Raw genomic sequence first — 26,008 nt, 5'->3', positions numbered from 1 at the left:
ACGAATTCTAAAAGGATAACCCAGATAAGCCCTCAGGGCTTGTAAGGTCCAGTGTATTCAATTCATAGAGACATTTAAAGACAAACAATAATATACAATAATTCTGCATAATTATAATAATAATAATAGGCTAATCATAATAAAAAAGCTAATACAATAAAGGCTGTAGTGCGAGAGGGTGATCAATCTCAAAGGCAGGTGGCATATGTTATCCTGCTATGTCCTATGGCTACATTTCCATTATACAACATTTAATGTAGCCTATTCTAAATGCTTAAAACATCATTCATTCCAGTCCATTAAGTCTTTCCAGTTGGTAAAACCAATAAAAGATATAAGGAAGAAGAAAAAAAAGAGGTAAAGGCCAGGTAAACCAACGGGTGTCACGATAACGAAAAGTCAAGACCCTCTCTATAAACTGGTAAATAAACGTAAATGTAGCTTAATAGCTTGACAAACGTTTCCTGGCCGTATAATGGTTAAAATACCCATCCCGTAGGCCTATGCAAAAGAAATTGAATAGGCTACTTTTACTCCACTACAATTATTTGACAACTTTAGTTACTAGTTACTTTGTAGATTGCAGAATATAGGCTACATTAACCACCTCGGCCCTATATAGGCTACATTTCAGCCGCATCGCGACGCATTGTGAGCTTAGATCGGATCAAAAATATTTTTATACATTTGAAAACTTGTGAAATTAGACATTCTGCATAAAGTATATACTTTTGGTAGGCCTACTTTAAGTAGATACTAATACTTTTGTACTTTTACTCAAGTACATTTTTAATTCCAGACTTACTTGTAACAGAGTACTTCTACATTGCATTATTGATACTTTTACCTGAAGTAAAATAAATGGAGTACTTTTCCCCCCACTGGTAAACGCTCCAATGCTCTGGCTTCCACCAGCCAATCAGGTGTTTCGGATGTAGTTCTTTAGGGGTTCGAGCAGAGCAGAGGATACAAGCATGTTGAAGGCATTCCAGATTCAAGGTCTTGCTCATCACCCGATCACTTGCTATTGCTACGGATAAATCTTTTGTAGGCTACTGAAAATTGGAAATACTCCAGTAAAGTAAAAACACCTCAATTAAGTACAGTGCTTGAGTAAATGTACTTAGTTACTTTACGCTACTGGCGTTTACAAACGTGCCATAAAGGATCACGGTGTTGAAGATTGTCAAAGGCACAGGGTGGAAACGGAACTGCTGCATAATGAAGCAAGCCTAGTCATCCAGCTCTGCATCCAGCGGAAGCAAACCAGACTTTTTCTAGTTTTTTTGTGGTCTGCCTATGAGACAGGTGACTGTCTGGCAGATGCTTTTAGATATAGGCCATACTTCCACCACTGCAAATGACAGTGCATGGGCTACAATTTATGAAGATGAGCAATTCAGCTGGATGAGGCTAACAAAGACAATCGCTTCTCAAAACCATTCATTTCCGTGGCATCTCGAGTTTGTTTGAACTTTTAACTATGTTGTTTTAGATTGGATTTTCATAAACACGTGACATAGGCTATTGGGAGGGGGTTTGCCTGTCCTGCACCCAGATGTGATGTTCAGCATTGCAGCTTTGGAAAAAAATGCATTATTTGTAAACAATAATAATAGTAAAAAGCATTTCATTTACCATATAGCCTAGGTATTTTAGTCGAGTCAGTTTCCATTGAATCCATTCAAATGTGGAAAGCCACTTTTTCCGTTTCACTTTCACTTGTCATCATCTATTGCATGGGCGGCGCCCATGTCAATATTACTTTTCATAATATATATATTATTTGCATCAACTGGAGCTAGGTGTTAATTACCGCGACTCAAATGTCTTTGTTTCATGAGACCGCTTCTCTGTGCGTACATACTACATAGTCCAAAACTCGCACAGGGTGCGTGGTTATATGCTTATCCATAACCAGACCAGAATTTTGAGTGGGCAAAAGATTCGCTAAACTACTAAATTGTTTATACTATAAACAGCATAAACGTTATAGTGTCATTATAAGTACATTAATATAGCCTTTAGCTTTTTATATTTTGGGACATTTTGTTATTTTCCTATTTAAGCGGATTTTCATTATTTCCAAAAAGAACACAAACAGGCATAGCATATTAAAAGTTATGTAATCTTGAACCTATAAGGCAACTAAAACAATTATAAAGGTTGTTTTATGTAAAGGCAGTGTGTTTGAATTGCCCAAACCCGGTGGCAAAAGCCGGTGTGCATCCATAACCCTAATTCCTAACCTTAACCTCACAGGAACTTTATGCCTAAAACCTGACCTCAAAACCACGCCCACCTGGTCGAAACACCGAGAAAAGATAGAGTCCGGTCATCTCCTTGACAACAGCTCGTTGAGGAGCCGACAGGTTGATTGGGGTGACGGGTCACTGAGAGTTCAGAATTCAGATTGCCGACGTTACTTTCACTTTACTTTAAGTTTTTTGGAGCAGTTTTAGCAACAGTAGAAGGCAGCCTATTGATTCCAAACAAGATTTCAACAATATATGCATTCATCCTTAAATAGGCCAAGAGGCATAGCTGGTTGCTCTGTTACTGAAGCAAAACAAAAAGAGGAATTGACTGTGGTGTAAAGTAACTAAGTACAGTTACCTTGAGGTATTATGAGTATTTCCAATTTTCAGTACTTTTACTTCTACTCCACTACATCTCAGAGGCAAATGTACTTTTTACTCCACTACAATTATTTGAAAACCTTAGTTATACTCGTTACTTTGCAGATATAAATTATTACATTTTATTACACGGCTTGGTTGAATGCTCGATTCTGATTGGTCAGTCATCTGTCATTATTTCTGGATAATCTATAACGGACCGCTCTTTAATCAGAGACTCAGAGCACCTGCTCATATCAACCTGCGCTGCTTTGTTTTATGCTTCCAACATGACAGCCATGTAAACAAACAACCAATGTCATTTACAACTAAACGTTGCTCTCAAGAATGTTTTTGAAAACATTTGAAGTGAGAAATAGATGCAATAACCGAAAAGTGATTCTATTTGATCCACTGCACTTCCTTGTTTATCGTGGCACAACAACGGGGGAATACCAAAACGCTCGCCCCAAAACACAGTCGCCCTGGGGCAAATCCGGCGGTATTACAGGCAAATCGGCGGTATATAGAATGGTTTTGGGGCGAGTTCTCTGGTTACCTTGTGGAATACTGTCATTTGTTTTCCGAGGCGAACTTGTCCGCCCAGCCCAATACTTATGGAATACTTTCATTGCTGTAAGCAAGGAAATACTTCGTTTTGTTGTTACTTTTGGGTAAATGTTTTTATGTATTTATTAAGTAGCCGTAGCCGTGTAATAAGCGGGATATTGCATGGGGAGGTGGTCATTATTGAAATTTGCCGACAGGGTGATTATGCACCGAGGCGGAGCCGAGGTGCATAATCCGAGGTGCATAATTTGCATAAAAGTTGCTTAAATTTGCATAAAACACGTTAACCACTACAGTCAATTATTTTATACCAGCACCGATCTACAAGCTCACAATGCCTCCCTATGCAACGCATTTTGAGCTTGTAGATTTTCAAAAGATTTGTATACATTTTATATATTTGAGCAGCAGCATAATTTTTTTTTAAACATATATTATATATATTTTAAAATATTTCCCAAAGATTTCCACAAAAATTCACACATTTTTATGAGTTGAAAACAAATTCAAAGATTTTTCAAATTTTTAATTTCATGAATAAATAAAAAATAATCAAAGAAATGTCCTAAATTTGAAAACAAATATTTAAGAAGTAGTGAAAATATATTTCCACTAGTTTGGGTCCCGGGCAAAGATCTGATTTCTCTCTGGGTCTTGAGCTAAAAAGTTTGGGAACCATTGGAATACATTATTTCATCTACTGAGCTGAGCGGGCGCACGTGCACGTGACGTCTTTACAATAGAGCTCCACTTAGCTCAAAAATCCACAGTAGGCCTATAGGCTACACCCCTGGTTATTAGTATTATTAATTATTGTCTGTTACTGCCTAAATTCAGTATAGCCCCTAAACAATCCAGCCCCCCATGCCATGCCTACTTTAATAGTTACTTTATTTATGTTTGAATTTGTCGGTCAATTATTGACCTACAAATGCCTATGCCTTATAGCCTACGCCGCAGGGGTATTTTATGAAGATGCTTATTTGTTGCGTCGTTTAGGTTTTCTTCTCGGCGAAAACATCAAATAGGCTAGTAATATCCCCCTATACAAAACATATAAGCCCATAAAGTAAAGTAAACAAGCACAATTCGAAAGCTCTTCTTTATTTTTATTAACTGCACATTAAGTAAGCAGCACATAAATTAGTGTAGGCTAGGCCGCCACATTAGGCTACTGCATAGGCCTATTCTCATAACAATGGAAGCCTCACAGGATACAGGATAGGTAGGTGGGCACTATGGGACATCTGGGCACCGCGATGTAAAATTGACTATTTTATCCAAAATGTTAAAAAAATATATATTGAAAAATGGTCTTAAGTAATGTAAAGTATACGTGAGTGAACATGCACGGCTTAATTTTATCCTTCAACTTCTTGTTTATGCCCCAAAATGGATATACAAGTTTTGCAGCAATGTGTAGAAAGTGTAGAAATATTAGACCTTAATTGTCAAATGTTCAAGCATGTTTACCTTACCTTACTTAAAAACTTTTATTTTACATTTTGGAAAAAATAGCCAATTTAACGCCGTGGTGCCCACTCTTCCTTGGTGCCCACCTATCCTACCCTCTCACAGACAGGACTACTACTCAATCTGTAAACCAGTGTAGGTTGCGATGTAATTGGCGATGTTCACATTACTATAGCCGAGGGCCAGGTCATGAGGCGTGTGGCCTTGAGTGTTGCGTGAAGCCGGGTCTGCGGTGCGTCCCATCAGCAGCTGGACCACTTCGTAATGGCCCTCTCTGGCGGCCAGGTGCAGAGGGAGGTTACCGTGGATGTCCAGGAGGTTCACGTCGGCCCCGTGGTCAATGAGCACACGCACTGTGTCGGTCCAACCCCCGCGGGCAGCGTCGTGTGTGATGGTGAGATGGCAGCAGGGGTCATGGATGTTGGGGTTGGCTCCCCAACACAGCAAAGCATTGGCTACGGCCGGGTTCCCCTGTTTCACCACCTGGAGGATATGAGAATGAAACACATTTTTATAAAAATATATGTTTTTTTTACTATTAGTAGGCGTATTAATAGGTGGTAGGCCTTAGCCTAATTCTCAACGTTTCGTTACATACAGGTAGTATAAGGTTCTCAACCTGTGGGTCGGGACCCCCAGGGTGGGTCCCCAGATGACAGTGAAGTGACAATTTAAGGACTTTTAAGACCATTTTAATACCTAAAATATATATATATTGTATACTATATTGAAACTGGCCAAATTGTCAAATAATATAAGAAAGAGGCAGAAATTGTGAAAATAGCCGATCTACTGCTATCTGCTATTTTCACAATATGTATCTGTGGAACCGAGTCAAACAAGAGCTTGTCAGGGTGGTCAAATATGATTATTTTGGGGTGTCACAGCCTGAAAAGATTGAGAACACTGCTATAAAGGTAAATAAAACACTTTTCTGGAAAACAACGAAAATTATGGAGCTTATACAAAAACGAATTGCATGCACTTCTTTACAGCTGAAAAACAATGTGACAATATGTGACAGTGATGTGATGTGACAATAAAGTTGATCCCATGATTCTGAGCACATGGCCTGCACATTGAGGAACCATGCACCATTTTGTTCTTTGCTTCTTTGAGTGAAGCTTCACAATGCCTGACATCATCATGTGTATTAAATATAAATTTATATATTATTTATTTATACAATATTATAATATATATATTTTAGTAATTTTAGCAATTTATTGTATTATCATTATTATTATAAATATTTTTGTTCATGTTATGAACACTACAATTAAACTTCACTGTCTTTATTAGGCTATAAGCAGGCCCACATTGGAAATAAATGGTCAAATTAAATTGCAAACTTTAAAGAGTTTACAACTATTGAAATTTAAAATGTAGGGTTAAATATTACTGCAATCTAAATCTAAATCTTGCAATTTAATGGACATTAATGTATTAATAATATTAATAAGTCAAACCAAGTTATAGCATATGACCTGCATTGTCTTACCACAAATTTACTGATGTTTCGGCATGTAATTATTGATAATGCCATGATGAAGCTTAAACATGAACAATAAATGTTAATAATCAATATGTAGGCTTCTGTTTATGTGAATAAATCAGTTAAGTCCACTGAAACATTAATTTGGCTATCATTACACATCTGCTAAATTGTAGTAAAATGTCATTATTTTTTAAATAATTATACTAACCTGCAATGCCGTCCTGCCATATATATTGTACCCATTAACATCTGCTCCATTTTGCAATAAACAGTTCACTTCAGCTAGATTTCCTTGAGCTGATGCGCTGGTAAGCTTGTCAACTGGTGAATGTTCAGCCATTCTTGGTGGACAGAAAAAAGGTATTCAACAATATAATACACAAAATAGACAAAGAGGAATCAATGGCACAGCTACTGAAGTGCAATGAAGTGTATTTGAGATAAGACAACCTTAGCCCATGTGGGCCGGCCTTATACACACACACACACACACACACACACACACACACACACACACACACACACACACACACACACACACACACACACACACACACACACACACACACACACACACACACACACACACACACACACACACACACACACACACACACACACACACACACACACCCACACAGTATAGAGAGAACGGCCCAGAAAGGATATGTTTTTGCAAGCAAACATATTTGCTTGCATCTACATTAACGTTGGCAGTTGGTGGTTTGGCACCGACCCAGGAGACATTACCGTGCACGTGCATGTATGTTAATATGGTCAGTTTAGGTTGAGTTGTTATGAAAATCGCCACCAACTTTTGCGTGCTGTGTAACTGTGTCATAATTAAAGCTTAAATTGCAACACACATTTCTGTTGTGTAGCAAGTTGTATTCTATTGTATGATTTTACCTTTATTTCAAGGTTCTACTCATTTAGACCTATTAACTTGATACCAAGTTAAACACATATTTCCTACAAGAGAATTCAGAACTCACGAGTCACGCAGAATATCAAGAGGCATGCTGTGCGCACACAATCATCATAGCTCCCCTCAAGTCAAAATCAAGAAGAATCACACGCACGCACGCACACACACACACACACACACGCACGCACGCACGCACTCACGCATGCACACGCACACACACACACACACACACACACACACACACACACACACACACACACACACACACACACACACACACACACACACACACACACACACACACACACACACACACACACAAACACACACAAACAAACACCTAATATATTATTTAAACACATCCCACACAGATAGGCCTATCTGACTGACACTAAGATTGCACATTAAATATATGCTTACCGTATTTACACATGCGTAGTGGACTTAATGCACAGTGCACTTCAATTAGGCTACCTAACTAATGTTAGGCCTATATATTTATTTATCTATAGCCTTTATATAGCTAGCCTATACGTGGAGGCCTTTTAATTATTTCTTTGTTAGGCTACAGTTGTGATTGTTGCCACAATTAAAAACTAAAACCAAATACTTTTACCCAGTTACTCGTGCATTGAGATGATGCAACAAATACATCTTGGATCTTAAACTGGGTTTTCTCAGGGCCTGAGTCTGAGAACCCTACTCAAGATATCACATTTTGATCTTCATAATTCTTACAGGCCTAGAGACGTATAGCTATAGCTTTCAACCTTTAGGTAAGCCTAAATGCTAATCCATCATTTATTTGACTTAATTATTACATCGACGTGGTTTTAACGTTTTCTTTGGCCAAACAGTTAGCCTACTTAGCTTTAGCTTAACATTAACATTATCTTAAATGTTTTTATCTTTGCCAAATCTTTAGCCTTTTTAGCTATTTCTCTCTTAATAAAGTTGTTTATTTTGTTTTCTTTTGTTATAAAGCAACTTTGGGTACTAAGAAAAGTACTGTATAAATGTGTATTATTATTACTTGGCACAATGACAATTTACCTGCAGCAGCTGCAGCGCTACAAGAGTCATAAGCAGGCCAAGCCAAGTGCAGTGGAAAAATCACTCAAATGTTTTACTTAAGTAAAAGTATCAATACTGCGATGTAGAAATACTCTACTATTGTATACTATAAGTAAAAGTCCGGAATTCAAAATTTAGTACAAAAGTATTGGTATCAAAATGTAGGCTAAAAGTACCAAAAGTAGAAAGTAACCTATACTCATTATGCAGAATGTCCCATTTCACAAGTTTTCAAATGCATAAAATGTATACAAATCTTTTGAAAATAGCAGATCTATCTACAAGCTCATAATTTGTTGCATCAGGAGGCATTGTGAGCTTCGATCTGCTATTTTCAAATGGCCGAAATGTATAGGGCTGAAGTGGATAATGTATGTTTTGTAATAATAATCAACATTGGAAATACTCCAGTAAAGTAAAAAATACCTCAACATTGTACTTAAGTACAGTACTTGAGTAAATGTACTTAGTTACTTTACAACAACATCACTGGCCAAGTGTTGATTGACGAATCTGACGATTGTTTCTCCTTAATTCGCAGTTAAGCACTATAGCACCAAAGTAGGCCTATGCTACATGTCTATATACTGTAGGTCTGTAGCTAGTGGACGTTTCATGATAGCTTAGTTGGTTCTGTGAATGAATTACTGTACCCCCCCCCCCCCCCCATAACCAAATTTTCAACTGTTAATTGCATGTAGTATAGGGGTTGTAGCCAATAACCACAGATTTCTTGTATTTTATTATATGCCTATATTGTATTTTGTATATTCAGGTTACTATTACTTTTCAATAGGCTAATTTCCCAGGATCTTATTGCTTTAGGCTACAGTAGCACTTCCTATTATGAAGAAATAGGAATATATATTGTCAATCATCCTCCTTACCGTTTATCAATAGCCTATTTACTTAAGTAGTCTAATCAGTCTGCAAAATGTTGCAGACCGAAACCTGTCCACATAAAGAATAGCCTATTATTATTGATATGATTCATAATCAGTGGTGGTTGCGCAAGTTTTCAAAATGTATGCAAATCATTTGAAAATAGCAGATAGGCCTACAAGCTCCACCTTGTGAGCTTGTAGATCAGCTATTTGCAAATGGCCGAAATGTCTATAGGGCTGAAGTGGGTAATATATGTTTTGTAATAATAATCAAAATCTACAAAGTATAGTAACTAAAGTTTTCAAATAATTGTAGTGGAGTAAAAGTATAATATTTGCCTATATGAGATATAGCCTAGTACATTAGAAGTAAAAGTAGGCCTACTGAAAATTGGAAATACCCCAGTAAAGTACAAATACCTCAAAATTGTACTTAAGTACAGTACTTGAATAAATGTAGTTACTTTACACCACTGTCAATTCCTATTTTGTTTGGCTTCATTAACAGTTCATGTGTGGTCACTGCCTGCCTCTTCACCAGAGCTATATGTGCCTCTTGGCATATTTCAGGATGAATGCATATTCTTGAAATCTTGTTTGAAATCTAGGCTGCCTTCTACTGTTGCTAAAACTGCTGCAAAAAAACATCCATGCAAACATTATAGGCTACAACGTGTTTGTTCACGAGAAAAGAGCTGGAATGGAAACTCACTTTCAATGGTGGGCTATAAAAAGCCATCCTTCGGGCTCCGTCATCCTCATCCACATTATAGCCTGCATAACATTAAACATCGTTTCAATAAGACTTTTTATCCCATCGAATCAATCCGTGGCTATACACTCTGAAAGAGAGAATAAAAACAGACCATATAGGCTAAATATGGATTTAAAATATGGTTTCGTTTCGTTTCGAAATGAGTGTAACGGGTTGAAATAATACCATGAATATTTCGGTTATTTCCCGCTCGTATTCAAAGAGTATTTTGCCACAACGCAACGCTCCGCTATGGAGGATGTGAGCTATGAGGGACATCCCATTAGAAACACACGATATGACAGCCTGCCTGGTGAGTAGTGACAGTCACTCAGTGTTGCCACATTTGCGATAAAAATAAGCAACAAGGTCTATGAAAAAAGCCCCAAAGAAGCGACTAATAGGCCACATGAGCACTTTAAACCTATATGGCATGGCATCGGCAATTTAAAAAAAAATCTTGAATAAAGTGACTAAATGTGGAATATTTTTGAAATATTTTAACAACACAAATCTGGAATTTGCAGGTCCGTGGACAAATACATATTAATTTTGGGGTCCTTGATTTCAAAATGTTTCAGAACCACTGGTTTAAACAGCATTAGACTGTCTACAAGCCCAAGTAAGCAACAACTACACTAGAAACAAGCCCCAAAAAAATGCAACCCGCAACAACCAATATTTACAAGCAACTTTGGATAGAAAAACAAGCTCAAAGTCGCTTGTAATAAGCAGACCTGGCAACACTGGTGACAGCTACGACTCAAAAGTGATCAACGGTACTAGGCGGCTACCACACAGAGACAACGGTAGGCTATCACAGAGACGTTGGTTGGGTCTGCATCAGAGGTAAAAATCCCACCTACTGAGTGTGTCACGATAACGATGTCCAGTCCAATGTCTTTAAAACGTCATGTTTGTTCTATAGTAGGCTAGTTAATGTGCACTGCAGCCCCCGAAAACATGCGAATCCTCCATCATGGCAAGAGTCCATAAAGATCGTTCATTTGAATGATAGGCTGAATATCCTACTCCGTCCACACTGACTGACAGGCAGGCTGGCAGCAGAATGATTACAGGCTGAATATCCTACTAATTCCACACTGACTGACAGCAAGTATAGGATAGCAATGAATATGCTACTAACTCCACACCGAATCTAAAAAAAAGCCTTGCAGTTTGGGTCCGATGTTCTGCGCATTTTTAAAAATATTTATCAGGAGTCGTGATTGGACAACAACGGACAATAAAGGGGCGGGACTATGTGCAACAGAAGATGTTAACTGTAGCAGAACCAGAGCTGATGCTAGCCTCGTGTGGACAGTGATGGTGGAATGCAGTGGTCGTGTAAAGTAACGAAGTACATTTACTCTAGTACTATACTTAAGTAAAATTTTGAGGTACTTTTACTTTACTGGAGTATTTCCAATTTTCGGTACTTTTACTTCTACTCCACTACATCTCAGAGGCAAATATTGTACTTTTACTCCACTACATTTAAAAAAAAAACTTTAGTTACTAGTTACTTTGAAGATTTTAAATATAGCTATTGCAAAACATGCATTAACCACTTCAGCTACTTGAAAATAGCAGATCTACAAGCTCACAACATTGCAAGCTGTTGTGAGCTTTTTTATACATTTTGAATGAAATCATGAAATGGAAGATTTATTTTCTGCATAATGAGTTTTTCTCATATACTTTTATATATATTTTGATACCAATACTTTTGTACTTTTACTCAAGTAAATTTTTAATTCCGAACTTTCACTTGTAACAGTATTGTAGCAGTAGGCCTATTGATACTTCTACTAGTACAAAAATTAAGTACTTTTAGTTTTTCCACCACTGATGGAATGTGCGTCATATTCAGGCATCGCTGCCTGGCTAGCTACAATACTGCAACGTCATACCTCACACAGGTATGACGTATTGACTTGATTGACTATTGAACTTTACTGTTATTGTTGTCAATATTTATGTCCATAAATGTGTGTGTGTGTGTGTGTGTGTGTGCCTGCATGTGAGTGCGTGCGTGCGTGCGTGCGTGCGTGCGTGTGTGTGGATTGGAGTCATTGGACTGTTTTGGACAAGCTCTTCCCCAGTAAAATTAACTCAATGCTTTCCCATCGCAATCGCGTAGCGCACAGCGCCCTCTGGCGTTCCTTTTCTTGTCTCTTTGTCATAACTTGGCTTAAATTCACTCAGCACTCAGCATGCAGCCAAAATCACAAAGTTTCGTTTAGTCCCCTCTCTTAGGGTATTTTTTATTACTCTCACTCACTGTGTATAATTATTTTTTATTGCGGACCATTTATTTTTATTGTGTGTTGCAGGACCACATTGGAAACAAGTGTTTTATTACGCCTTTCTGTGTATATCATGGGTTTAAGTTATGTTGTGTTTACTATTTATATATATATATATACTATAATAAATATTTTACCAAACTCAAATTTGTCCTCTGCCTTTACCCATCCTAACTTTTACGCTCCCAGGGAACAGTAGTAGGCCTAGTTTTGCTCAGGGATACTTTGACAGAAGCGACACATGGTCTTTTTTATTCCGAAACCATTCTGCTATGATCGCCCTTGGGCCGCCCTGTGGCTGGTACATCCTTCTGCAGCTTCCTCGTGTCCTGATGGCTGTACCCTGAAGGCGGTGCATGCTACCATTTTAGGTTATCACCCTTTCACCTTCTAGGTGGAAAAGTTTTCACCTTAAAGGTGATTATGATACGAGGTGCTCATAGTCCGGTGATGTCCGTCAGTAAAAGCAGAGAGATGTGTTGAGGTGAGCGGTGAGTCACTTATCAATCACAGAGGCTCAGTGACGTCATTTTGTAGTTTTCAAACCACTGGCGGTGAGAGGGTGATCACCGAAAATGGTAGCATGCCAGACTGACACAGCCATGGGTAGGAAACCCGTCCTGGCGGAGATCTGCGCTCAGAGGAGTTAAAACTGTGATTGCTAAGTTCAAAGTTCTAAGAGCTGTCTCTAGCCATTTAGCTATGGCTGCTATACCGTTGGCCACTATCCTATCCAAGGGGCCAGCTTCCGAGTTGTAAATTGAGGCTATATAGGAAGAGACAGTTCATATGAATGGCAAAGTCTTGCTGTTTCACCCCTGCTGGAGTCAGAAGTAAATAAGCTCCATTCAAGCCGATGGGTTTTTGCCGAACTTTACACTTGATTTTAGTACCTTAATAAACATTGTCATAAATACTATTATGCTTCCAGTCGCTATGTTTAAAGTCTTCTTTCAATCACCATGATATGCGTTAATTATAAAGTAGGGTATGCTGTAGGAGATTGACACGTGCAATGTTTCGTTATTAGCACACATAGATAGCTTAGCTCAAACAGCTTAAACATCTTTTAACTTCTCATGGTTGTGTGGATGGCAACGATTCCACGTTGGACAGCGGATTGTCACACACACCGGTCACACCTGGGGTCCGCGGACCCCATTCGCTGTGGGTCCACGATGACCTGTCTCACAAAAATGATATTTATTTCATTTTATTATGTGCCACCCCAAGCTGATTTCCCAATGCATTGCTACTGCTTTGCGTAGCTGAAAACAGATCAACAGCCCTCTTTAACAATGGCATACTTATTAAGTCATTCACACATTAAGTCATTCACACCTTCTAGTGGGGTGGTATAGCTCTATATATTAGTAGAATCGTTACATTTTGCAATAAAAGTGCCAAATTTGGCAGATATGTTGATTGATATATTGGGAACAAATCTGGATATTGGGACATAAAAAATTCACACCCTGGTGGGCGTGGCAGCCATTTTTCAAAAGGGTTGATCAAATCTTCCTAGTTGTTGTCCTAGTAGGCTGAAATGTTGCTCAAGTAGCCTATGTGAATATGAAGGGTGTGGGTGTGTTCATGCTAAATGCCTAAAAGGGGTGGGGTGTTGCAATGAGAGTGGCCTAGATAACAGCAATATTTGGAGAGAATTGTTCAAATGGTAATACAAGCGGAACATTTTGTACAAATCATCTTCGGAGATCACGCTTCGATTGTAGAAACCGGGCCACTCATAAATCAAAGCAGACAAAATTAGACTGTTTTTTGCATTTCTGCATATCTTTGCCTATAATTCTTTGAGGTCAATTACCAAATCACCAAATAGCACTCTGTTTTGTTTTTTAAAAACAGGAGTTACCATTTACGGTGACAGTGCCAACTCAGCGTATGAGTAGCACGGCTTGAGTCCTGTGGTAGGTATACAGGTAGCTAATGTTAGGTGTGAAGATGAAGAAAGAACAATGCTGTGTGGAGCTCAGGGAGGAGATAAGAAAGGCAGCCAGAGAGATGAAGAAAGTAGGCAGGAGTACAAAAAGATGAGTGGTAAGGCGGAGAGAAATTTGGTGCGGGTTAAGGAAAAGAGTTTGAGTAGTTGTATGAAAGGTTGGACACCAAGGAGGGAGAAAAGTAACTGCACCGATTGGCTAGACTTAGGCACTGGGATGGGAAGGATGAGCAACAGGTTAAGGTGATAAAGGATGGATGGAAATGTTCTAGCAACCGAAGACAGTGTGTTGAGAAGATGGAAGGAGTACTTTGAGGGAACGGAGGGAGGAAAGTGTCAGAACTTATTTGTAACAGAAGGGTACCAGTGAGAGGGAAGATGTATAAGACAGTAGGGGGACCAGCCATGATGCTGTACGGCTTGGAAACGGTGGCACTGACGAAAAGACAGGAGGTGGAGGTGGCAGAATTGAGGATGCTACGATTCTCATTAGGAGTGACAAAGGAAATTAGAGGATCAGTTCAGGTTACAAGGTTTGGGGATAAAGCAAGAGAGGCGAGGTTGAGAAACATTGGGAAAAGGATGCTGAAGATGTAGCTGCCAGGTAAGAGGAGAAGAGGAAGGCCAAAGAAGCGGAGGTTTAAGGATGCGGTGAGAGACGACATGCAGGTGGCTGGAGTCACCGAGGAAGACACAGAACCAGATGGGCAAACAATTGAATACATGTTCAGAAGTCATGAGATTTTGTTTTGCTTTAATCCCTGAGTTTGACTGTGAGCCCAGTTGTATGGCGGGTTTTTGATGGTTATAAATGGTAACTCCTGTTTGAAAATGTTCAAAAATATACTATGGCAGTGCTATTTGGTGATTGCCCTCAAAGAATTATAGGCAAAGATATGCAGAAATGCAAAAAGAGTCTAATCTTGAAAGAAATGGCTACCAGCTTTGATTTATGAGTGGGCCGGTTTCCGAAATCAAACGTGATCTCCAAAAATGATTTGTACCAAATTTCCCGCTTGCATCACCATTTGAACAATTCTCCCAAAATATTGCTGTTATCTAGGCCACTCCCATTGCAACGCCCCCTTTTAGGTAATTAGCATGAACACACCCACACCCCTTCACACTCACATACTTGAGCAACAGTTCAGCCTACTAGGAGGACAACAACTAGGAGGATTTGATCAACCGCTGGTGGCCACTTAGAAAATGGCTGCCATGCCCAATCAACATATCTGCCAAATTTTGCCGCTTTTGTCGCAAAATTGAACGATGTTGGCCCATTACATGGTTGGCCCATGTAAGGTTGGCCCATTACATGGTTTAATAGTCGCCACTTTGATCTTTTAAAATATTTTTTTAAATATATATTTGAAGAATATATTTAAAAAATATACAATTTTGTCCCGATTCTCAAGAATGGGTACACACATAAAAGGACGGACTATAATATAAAGAAATAAAAATGAATCCAATTACATGTCTGGTCAGATTTGACCCCAATTGACTAAAATGTATATAGGCTAGGTTAATGCGCAAATATGGGCCCCTCAGCTACAGTACAAGGCCCCTGCTGAATGGCCATCTGAAAAGAAGCTGACATGTATTGTAAGATGCATTTAAATATTTTACATGAAAATAAATATATAAATACTGTAGGTTATAGATTTTAAATTCTGTATGATAACATTTCTACAGTTGCTTTCTTAACCAACACATGCCTCAAGTAGTGTCAGACCTGGCTGGAGGTAGGGTGGGTCATGGGTCCCAACTCATGTGGGTGTGAAAAGCAATGAGGCTGTCGATGTAGCAGACAAATAGTCTTTGAAGAGGGAGGAGGTGGATGTAGGCATTGCCTTGGGATGGTAAACGGAAGACTCGCTCCAAAATACGTTCGCCCCCATTCTTATCTTGTATTTGATTTACTGAGGTTACGTTTAGGAATACCAGGTGAATACCACCGGATTTCCCCCGGGGCGACTGTGTTTTGAGGCGAGCGTTTTGGTATTCCTTGGGATAACTAGAAAGTGGCAGAGTGAGTGTAAAGACAAAGGAAAGGAAGCTTTTATTACGCAATAGAAAAGAATATATGGGGAGGGGAAATTACTTTGGGGGGAGAACAGGTGAATATAACAAGGTGGAGAACAGGTGAATACGGCAAGGTTGAGGCATGGACAGTTGCTCAGCATGGGGACTGTATCACATATCACATTGAGAAACATGAGGATGGAATCAGGGTCAGAACCCTCATCACGGGAGGCCCTCAGGGCTGCGTGCTGAGTCCTCTCCTCTACTCCCTGGCCTGTATACACGAGTCACAACTGCGCACGTACACAAAACTCCAACTTCATCATCAAGTATGCTGATGACACGATAGTGATATGCCCGATCATCAGCGTGGAGGAGATGGCTAACAGCGTCATGGTCAGATCAATGACACAGTGGTGTCATAAGAACAACCTCGCACTCAATGTCAAGAAGACTATGGAGCTGATCACCAATTACAGGAGGCAGCGGGGCATTGTGAGCTTGTAGATATGCTAGTTTTGGCTAAAGTTCTCCTTGGCTAAAGTTCAACCCGAATAGGGTTGCTAGGGTTCAAGTGGTTCATGTAAAAAGAAAATATCCTATCACACAAAGATTTGGCATCCTCCCTGTAGTAACTCTGAGGACCCCCTAGGGGTCCCGGGACCCCCTGTTGAAGACCCCTGTCATTCAGGTGGCTGAATAAATTCAGTATTCCCTGAATGTTCCCTGAAGTGCTAGACACTGGGGTATCCTGAATTTCTATGAGAAATCTGAGCAGACCTGTGGAACATCAGTGTGCACCCTGGCTGCTGTAAGGTAGTGGTGTAAAGTAACTAAGTACATTTACTCAAGTACTGTACTTAAGTACACATTTTTGGTATTTTTTCAATACTTTTACTTCTACTCCACTACATCTCATAGGAAAATATTGTACTTTTACTCCACTACAATTATTTGAAAACTTTAGTAACAAGTTACTTTGTAGATTTTGAAAATATTTGCATTTGAAAATAGCCGATCTACAAGCAATGTGTCACGATGTGACGCATTGTGAGCTTGTAGATCAGCTATTTTCTAAAGATTGTTATACATTTGAAATGGGACATTCTGCATAATGAGTACATTCTACTTTTGGTACTTTAAGTACATTTTGAGTACACTTTTTTATACCATTATGTTTGAATGGATAAATTTTTCAACAAAAACAAGATACAAACACATACACAACTTAAAAACAACACAGAAGGTTAATTAAAATAATAATAAAAATAATAATAATAATAAACCCACCCACCCCTCCCCGGACCAACAATGTCTCTAAATGCAAGAGCCAAACACCGTGCCTATCTATACCTGTGCAAGGTCACAACACTGTGTACAACACTTAAACCAAGCCTTTAAGCTTATCTGCGAAGTTAGACCACATATCAATGTTCCTCTCGCTTGCTCCATGTAACCTCGCCGTTGACAGTTCTAAATAAACAATATCTAAAAACATTAAAGCCCATTGGCGAAATGTTAGGGTATGAGGAGGTTTCCACCTTGTAGCTACCTTTTTTTTTGCCGCTGTTAAGCCAGCAAAGAAGATGCGCTTGTGTGTGCAGTTCAGGTGTAGCCGGGACACATCATTTAAGATAAATACAGATGGAGAAGGTGTGATATCAGTTCCCAAAAGTAATGACAGTTTAGCTGCAACCATAATCCAAAAAGGGGAAACATTTGGACATTCCCAAACCATGTGAAAAAAGGTACCAATAACATTTGGAGTACAAAATGTGCAGTTATTTTGATACCAATACTTTAGTACTTTTGCTCAAGTACATGTTAAATTCTGGACTTTTACTTGTAAACTTTTACTTGTTACTAGTATTTCCACATTGCAGTATTGATACTTTTTCTTAAGTAAAACATTTTAGTACTTTTTCCACCACTGACCCTTGGGTTTCTGTAAGGTCAGATAATATACATTTTAAAAACAGGCAGGCAGCAGTAGTAGTACCAAAGACCTGACAGTGGGAGGCAGCAACGCGCCTCTGGGCCGTCTACTCTGCCGGAAACCCAGAAACAAGCAGAAGAAGAAGCAGCAGCAGAAGAATGGGCTAGCAGAGAATAACATTGCAGAGGGAACATTGTAGTTTACATATTTTGGAGATTTTTCTGGAACTTGTCAGAACCGTACAGCGTGTAATATTTGCATTGTACTAAAGCCCCCCCACACAGGTCGCCACGTCTGAGCTCAGTTCGCCGTCAAAACACCGTTCAGTCACCCTCCTAGAAGGCGCTAGGCACCAGGAGAAGAGCAGCGTTTAGCCAGTCATTGCCACCATGGCCTCCGATAGCGGCGACACCAGCAGCAACAACATGGACCGAGAGATGATCCTGGCTGACTTTCAGGTGGGTTTCTCCTCCTCTCCTCTCCCATGGGGATCAGACGTTCCACTTAATGGCAGTTAAACACATGTGATCAGTGAGTCTTCTTATCAGCTGTGGGTGGATGGCCATATACGTGTCAGCAACGACGATAACAATAACAATAACAACAACAATAACACACAGCTGACTCACAGTGGTGGGACTGGGAGCTGAGCTCTGCTGCTAGCTATGGTTGGTTGGTAACAGGATAGGTGGGCACTAGTAGGGACATCTGGGCACCACGACGTAAAACTGGCTGTTTTGTCCAAAATGTTGAAAAAATATATATATTTGGAAATGCCTTTAGGTGAAGTAAAGTATACATGCTTAGAACCTGCTTGAAAATTCGACAGTTAAGGTCTAACATTTATACAAATTGCTACAAAACCTGTATATCCAGTCATTTTGGGGCATAAACAAGAAGTTGAAGGATGAAATTAAGTCGGATAATGATGTACCGTGCGTGTTCACAGCATGTATACTGTACATTACTTAAGACAATTTTTTTAATATTTAATTTTTTAACATTTTGGACAAAAATAGACACTTTTACATCGAGGTGCCCAGATATGGTGCCCACCTATCCTGTATCCCTACTTAGCTAATAGTATAGCTGTCTGACAGCTAACTGAGAACAGAATGCAGTTAGCCGTTAGCCGTCCTATCATCCACATAAACACAACGGTGTGGATTGTCATCTGTGTTCCCTGTGGTGTCACATTATTACGACGTTAGCGGGTGACTGACGTCTCAGGAGAGGCGATCGTCCAGGTTTAGTTTAAACTTAAAAGGCTATAATTATTATTAGTCCCGTGACCGTATTATCTCTCAACAACAAACACGACCCGTTTCAGTTGAAAATACGTTATTTGGGTCGAGGCGCGACACAGTGGCACGACGAAGTAACGTTATAAACGTAAAGAAAACCCCAAATAACTGTCAACTTCAGCCAGCCAGTGGTTTTTAGTGGCAAGACAATACGTTAACACACAAGTGTATTAAACATAGACCTGGGCAAATGAAGTATAACTGTAAGCATGTCATTTAAACGTAATAACTAAATGTCCCCGGCGGTATCTATGGTTAACAAGTTGGACTAGCTAGCATTGGCTAGCTGGCTCTGCTCTGCACCTAGCGTTAGCTGTTATGCTATTGTTTATGTCGCAAACCAGGCAGCCATTATTATTAGCCCCGAGTTTATAGTTACAAGCTCAGGATGCCGAGGTCTAAACTTTGCATCATTCCAGCTCCATAATTGAAGGTCCACTTAAGGTTAAACTGAAAGTACTGTGTGACAAGTGGCTGAAGGAATTTGTCATGTTGAGGACCTATTATCGGCTTAGCCATTTCTGAAGAGTTCTGGATATATCTTCATGACAAGACAAACCATTGCGTTGCTGAACCATAATAAACCTAGATGATTACGATGAGGCCTTAGTTGGGCCATGTAATATTATCAAAATGCATTGTTATTGCATTATCAAAAATACCCATTGTTCTCACCATTGTCATAGGTAGTCATTTGAACTTATGCTGTACTTTATTACAAATGAGATGAATAATTCAAGTCAAAACCTTTTGCCCAGGTAATTTAGACACAGTTACACACATTCATGCATACATGAATCTTTAGGAGATGCCTTAATCACTTAAATACTACTAGCATGAATTGAGTACAAAGGACCCCAATGGAAACAAGCCATAGTGCTTTCTTGGGTTTAAAATCCTCCGAACAGACCTTGTATTGAACTGTACTTCCTGTGCTTGTCTTTGCAAACTGTTAATAAAGTATTCAATCAATCAATCAATCAAGCAGCCTAGTATAGACCCCCCATACAAGCCCCCCTCCTGTTCTTAGCTCTAAACTAAATAACTTCGCAAGAAATGGCCAATCTATAAGTTCACAAGCATCGTGATGCATTGAAATTGTAGATCTGCTATTTTAGCCGGACTTTTGCCCCAGAATACGGATGCAAGGATTCAATTGGTTAAGAGTTTCAGCTACAGACACCAAATTTAAACCAAAAGATTACACTAAACTTGCCCACCACCACGGAGGTTGTGGGTTCGAATCTGTGTTCGGGGGAAGGACGCTGGGTGGGGAGGGTGATATTTGACACACAACTTGACAAATGTTAAATTTCCATGTCATAAGTAATATAAACGGAAAGCTAGAGTAGCGTTGTATGATTTAGAAAGAGGGAAATGTGCTATGTAACATGTTGACACTTTGCAAGTGAAATATCTCATATCAAGGGTATAAGTTGTTTACATTGGTAATGTTGGTATTATCTGTGATGAATTGATTTTGAGATAGGCCAGGCCAGTCATTTGTAACTTCTTGCAACGCAAATGGCTGACATATTGCTTGTAACTTGCTATCTACTTTATTTCATTCTGTAAAAGAAATGATCACAGACTGAATTTGGAATGTTGAAATCTCTAGGGTAGTGAAGCAATGCAAAGCAAGTCGCTTTGCATTGCTTTCTTTACAGGGAGGAACCAATGGGAATAATTTTGAACTATGTGTATGCAGCAGTACTACACCTCTGCAAATTTAGTTTCAATATTTTCATTGACACAAAAAGCATTTCAAGACATAACTTGAGTCGGCCATGTCAGCCCTGATGAAAAAGGATAGTCATTTTGTATTTTAAAACAAAACCCCAGACGCCAGAGGGTTAATTAAGACATTTATGTGAATGTTCTATTTATGTAAACGGTGATATTTGACCTGGCTTTCTATCCTTTTCCCTGAGGTGTTCCACTGCTTCAGCAAGTGGCCCTATTCACCCCCTTCACGCCTTAACATTAGAGACTAGATTAGGCAGTCGCTTCCTTGTTTGCACCCATGTAACTGCTCAACCCGATCTCCAGAGATTACCGTAACATTGCACGGAACGAGTGCACTTCATTCCGTGGATAGCCGCCTCGGAACTCCCGAATTGCATGCATATGGTACGGCGCTCCCTTTGTGACAAAACCATTTCGGAGGCGCGCAGTCACAGGCGAATTGTCACCCCGTGAAGGACCACCGAGGGAGCTAAGGCGACCGAGTTGCCGTCCTGAACGGTGTGACATTCGCCTGTGCCTACTCAGCGCCGTTTGAGTTATGTACCGATAGGCACAGAATCGTAAATTTTATTGTGCGGATTGCTCTGCTTCCGGGTTTTTCCGTGTTGCGACTGGTTACGCCCACCGTGGGACTCGCCGTACATATGCACGCAATTTGGGAGTTCCGAGGCGACTATCCACGGAATGAAGTGCACTCGTTCCGTGCAATGTTACGGTATTCTCTGGAGATCAGGCTGAACTGCTACAGGGTTCAGGGTTGTTGTTACCACAAAATGTGCCGCAGTTTTATTTTTTGTATCCTCCACTTGTACGGTTGCCTTTGATATTTATTTCTACTTGTCCACCTAGGCATTAGTTCAGTTGCACTAGCTACACCATAACCATGTTTTTGACTTCCACTGTATTCATCAAGCCCACTTGAGATACGCTGGACCCTGGGACTCGGCCAGTACTTGCTCCTTCAACTGCACATTGTGATCATCACATATTGTGTTAATGTCATCTGTCATCTGCCATTACCTAAACATTGATTTGTGAGCGCTGTCTATTTTAACCTAATGTGTGAATGTATATTCTGCAGTATATTGCACTAATGAGAGTCATATATGTTGGTAGTCCTGTGCTAAGGGTTACACTTTTTATGTCCGTCACTGTGCCAGAAGCCAAAGCAAATCATTGCATTTTGCTCACACTTGGCAGCAAAATTTTTTTTTTCACATTCTGAATTCTCTCTTTCTTGACTTCTACTTCACAGGCTTGCACTGGAATTGACAACATTGCGGAGGCAATCACTTTGCTAGAACTCAATAACTGGGATCTAGTGGTAAGTTCACACATCATCATCAGGGGTAGCCATTGGGAAACCGTTGAATTATTACATGTGCAGGTTTCAGAATCTATATATATATATTATATTCAGTTCTCCTGTCCTGTTATGCAACAGTCACATTATTTGTTTTATAGTCATCCTGTCTCCAGTAGTTGTTGGTGAGACAACATGTCATCACGGCTGACACTTTTGCTTGGTTGGATGTTGGGAAGTGCACTGAGAAGATTCATTTACTAGGCAAGAGAATTTCCTGAGAAGTGTGGAGGACGGTATCATGGACTTGTTCTGTGTTCCGGATAGGAGGGCGCATTGGGAAATAGACTGTGCTCTGCCAAGTTTGAGTAAATGTCTGTGGCAAACAGACAAGCATTCTGAGAAAGAAGTAGGCCTTTACTGTTAATTGTGTGTTTTGAAGGGATGAGGACTATATTTAGATTAGAGCTTTGCATTGGGCTGGCAGGTGTACAAAGCATGAAGCAGAAGCCCAAACGATGTCTGGACAGACGGGGTTCATCGCACCGGTACATCTGATTACTTGCAGTTCAGTAGCTGGTGGTCTTGACTAGGGATGGGACGATATGAAAATTAGGGAAAGAGGGGAAGTCCGCACACCGTTTTAAGCTCCCAGTAGAAAATGTTTTTTATTAAACAGTAAACATTTTCTACTGGGAGCTTAAAACGGTGTGCGGACTTCCCCTCTTTCCCTGATGTACGTATTGTTGTCCAGCACCCGATACATTGTTTTGGGATGTGCGTGCTTTCCCCCCCTTTCTAACGATATCAAAATTATCACGATTATTGTGTCGATTATTGTAAGTCGCAATTACATTATTATGTAATTGCGACTCACAATATTATCGCGATAATCAAAATATGCTTAAAACTCTTAAAATGCCGCTTTTGTTTACCACTCGAACTCCAGCATCCATAGTCTGGGGTGGAACATTTGCCAAAAAATAGATCTACAAGCTCACAACGTGTCCTTGTAGATCGGCTATTTTTGGCAAAGCGATTTAGAGAGTGAAAAAAAGACAGTATGAAGTACGTTCTTTACAGATGCGTTTTACCAATTATAGAGGGTTTAAGTGGTACCGGATATGCAGCTTGGCAAAGGTGAATTGATCCCAGTGTATGACGGAGGACAATTTCACGATTAATCTCTGCGATACGATTATTGTGTGCATTTTTTATCACGATAAACAATAATAGCGATTATCGTGCCTGCCCTAGTCTTGACAAAGGAAGTGTGTGGTGTGTATTGTGTAAGTGTGGGGGGCGGGCAGGTTGTGGGGCAATGTGTAAAACATGGATATGTAAATGCAGGGGTTCCTACGCAAGTATCGAAAAATATGTTTTGATTTGAGTTATTTCCAGATCTGGATAAGTATGGAAAAAAGAAAAGGGAGTATATAGACAAATATTTATGTTTCCAGACTATTGTCCCTATTCTGTTTTCTAAAATATAAAATTCATAATAATTTTAATTAATTGTATTAGCTACAGTACCTAGCTACAATTTTCTTGCAATTATTGGCAACATGCATAGCATATAGTCAGTCATATACATGTTAACAGTTGCATATGAAATGCATTTATTTACATAATAAACATCTAGCTATTTGTACTCTAATGTCAAGTATGGTCCGAAAAATCGACAGAGAATTCAGGAAATTTAAGTCTGGAAATGTATGGAGTTTTCAAATGAAAAATATGTAGGAACCCTGTAAATGGTATGCTCAAAAGTGCAACAATGCCTATACAGTTCTTCACGTAGCTACAATACAGTGATTATGTAGTCAATATACATCCATCCTGTTTTTTCTGTTATATAACACACAACCCATGGTGAGTTTGGCACAGAACAATTCAGTTCAGTTGGCCTAAGGTGTGCAGTATGTTCTAGTAGTATTCAGTTGAATCAGCCAGACAAAAGCTTGAAACAAACTGACAGCAGGTACTGTCATCTGCCTGTTTGTTCAGCCCGCTAAGTTTCGAAGAGCCCCTATTTGATATTATCTTATGTCTTCTTTATCTCAGACTTACCTTCTCCAGAATAGCTACACTCAAACAAAAACAGTATGCTTCCTTTATCAGTCAATTCAGTTTTAAAGACTGTGATAATGCTGCAAATTCCCATGGTAAACCACTATGTGGAAAACTGTATTTCTGACAGTTCTCATAATAATGTCATTTTTCAATCATTGTTCCTCTGTATTAAATATGTAGCTAAAACGGTCCATAGTCCAGCATTAGTGGTGTAAATATTGCAACATGACTTAAAGCTGCACTATGTAACTCTCCTCTTCTACCGCCGGATTTGAACCCGGTTTCCTGCGTAAGTGCTGAATCTTTTTTTTTTTTTTACCAGTGAGCTAATAGAGCCTGCCTGCTTGGTCAGGGGCTAAATTTAATCTAGACCGTCGGGTCAAAATTCGTGTCTAGGTGAGACATGACCTTTTGACCGATCTAAATGTCTCAATAGAGGAGCAGGGAGACAAAACACAACCACCTCAATTGTGTAAGTTATATTGTATTAACATACTCTACCGTACAGATTTTATTCATTAAAACAAAGTTACGTAGTGAGGCTTTAAGTATATTTCCCAGCCCTTCATAGAATTATTGACCATGAGCCTCTATATACAGGCTTCTTCTGTATTGGTCTCAAATAAAAAAAATTGTGTGTGGTTGCCTTGTTACAATGCCATAATGTATGCTGTGTTTAGTACTGTCATCAAAAGGTAAATCAAGAAAATACTTAACTTATGATATGTATTCTGATTTGCAGGCAGCCATCAACGGTGTGATACCACAGGAGAATGGGATCTTGCAAAGGTAACACCACCTCTACATGTTCAGTTGAAAGGCGCAACTCTTTAAGTGAGCGCTCTGGCTAGGTGCTTTTGATTTCAGATTTTAGACTAGTATGCTTTTTGTCCACAATGTGCTATTTATATACTGTGATTAATGCATTTAGATGCCTCTGCAAAAACAGGCATTGCCATAATACTCCTTTACCTTCTTCAGTATGTCACAGTTGCAAGATGTATGCCCGTCCAGATATTTCGTAATATTTGTCTTTTTAATTCATCTTGACTCCAAAAGTGGCTGTCAAGCGGGGCGCCCGATTCTCCTTACTGAAAGGCGTTCTGACCAACCTGTAAGGAGTTACTAGTGTAGCAACAGAGATAACCCTCCCCACTTGGCTTCCCACCCTCAAACACGGGCGTTGAGCAGTTGTGTTCGTTGGAGCGCCCGGGCCAAGACTGATGAACCGCAGAGGATTCTAACATCTAGGCTCTGCGATGGTGGGCAGAAACCTTTAAGCTGCGCCACCTGGACATCCGACATGTACACACAGGCCTGTTGAATTTCAGTGCTCTTAAATTGTTTGCTTTTCAAAAAGAAAGAAAATATGATTGTGATCATCTAGATGATTCTATTATGGTAAATAATTAGGTACACTTGACAAGCATACTCATGGAAGGGTCAGACTACTGCCAGTGGATACAGTGTTGACAGCACCAGACAATGGCTGAACAGGCATATATTTCAGAAATGTATGAAAAAGGTAGTGCACACTCATCCGCGGCCCA

The 26,008-nt window shown here is 39.6% G+C and overlaps 2 protein-coding genes across 5 annotated transcripts in view; one reads left to right on the top strand and one right to left on the bottom strand.

Moving 5' to 3' along the window:
- Positions 1 to 4,345: 4,345 nt before the first annotated feature.
- cdkn2c (cyclin-dependent kinase inhibitor 2C (p18, inhibits CDK4)) lies at positions 4,346 to 10,983 on the bottom strand. Of its 4 annotated transcripts, XM_080430084.1 has the most exons (4): positions 10,666 to 10,983; positions 9,758 to 9,885; positions 6,368 to 6,500; positions 4,346 to 5,144 (listed from the first exon to the last, which is right to left on the bottom strand). In XM_080430084.1, the coding sequence occupies exons 3-4, from the start codon at positions 6,497 to 6,499 to the stop codon at positions 4,776 to 4,778; spliced, it is 501 nt and encodes a 166-aa protein (XP_080286210.1). In that variant the 5' UTR covers position 6,500; positions 9,758 to 9,885; positions 10,666 to 10,983; the 3' UTR covers positions 4,346 to 4,775. The 4 variants fall into 4 exon arrangements, with proteins under 4 accessions (XP_080286210.1, XP_080286212.1, XP_080286213.1 ...); XM_080430086.1 differs by lacking the exon at positions 6,368 to 6,500; XM_080430087.1 differs by lacking the exons at positions 6,368 to 6,500; positions 10,666 to 10,983 and adding an exon at positions 9,986 to 10,028.
- Positions 10,984 to 18,173: 7,190 nt separating this feature from the next.
- faf1 (Fas (TNFRSF6) associated factor 1) overlaps positions 18,174 to 26,008 on the top strand; it is a 93,608-nt gene continuing 85,773 nt past the window's right edge. The window contains exons 1-3 of the mRNA XM_080429976.1: positions 18,174 to 18,490; positions 22,338 to 22,406; positions 25,201 to 25,247. Of these exons, the coding sequence (XP_080286102.1) occupies positions 18,422 to 18,490; positions 22,338 to 22,406; positions 25,201 to 25,247 (185 nt within the window). The 5' untranslated portion in view covers positions 18,174 to 18,421. The remainder of the gene's footprint in view (positions 18,491 to 22,337; positions 22,407 to 25,200; positions 25,248 to 26,008) is intronic.

Source organism: Gymnoscopelus braueri (assembly GCF_963280865.1).
Source record: "Gymnoscopelus braueri genome assembly, chromosome: 6".
Lineage (NCBI taxonomy): Eukaryota > Metazoa > Chordata > Actinopteri > Myctophiformes > Myctophidae > Gymnoscopelus > Gymnoscopelus braueri.
The sequence above is the reverse complement of the archived record's forward strand: the minus strand, read 5'-3'. Positions and strand labels throughout refer to the sequence as shown.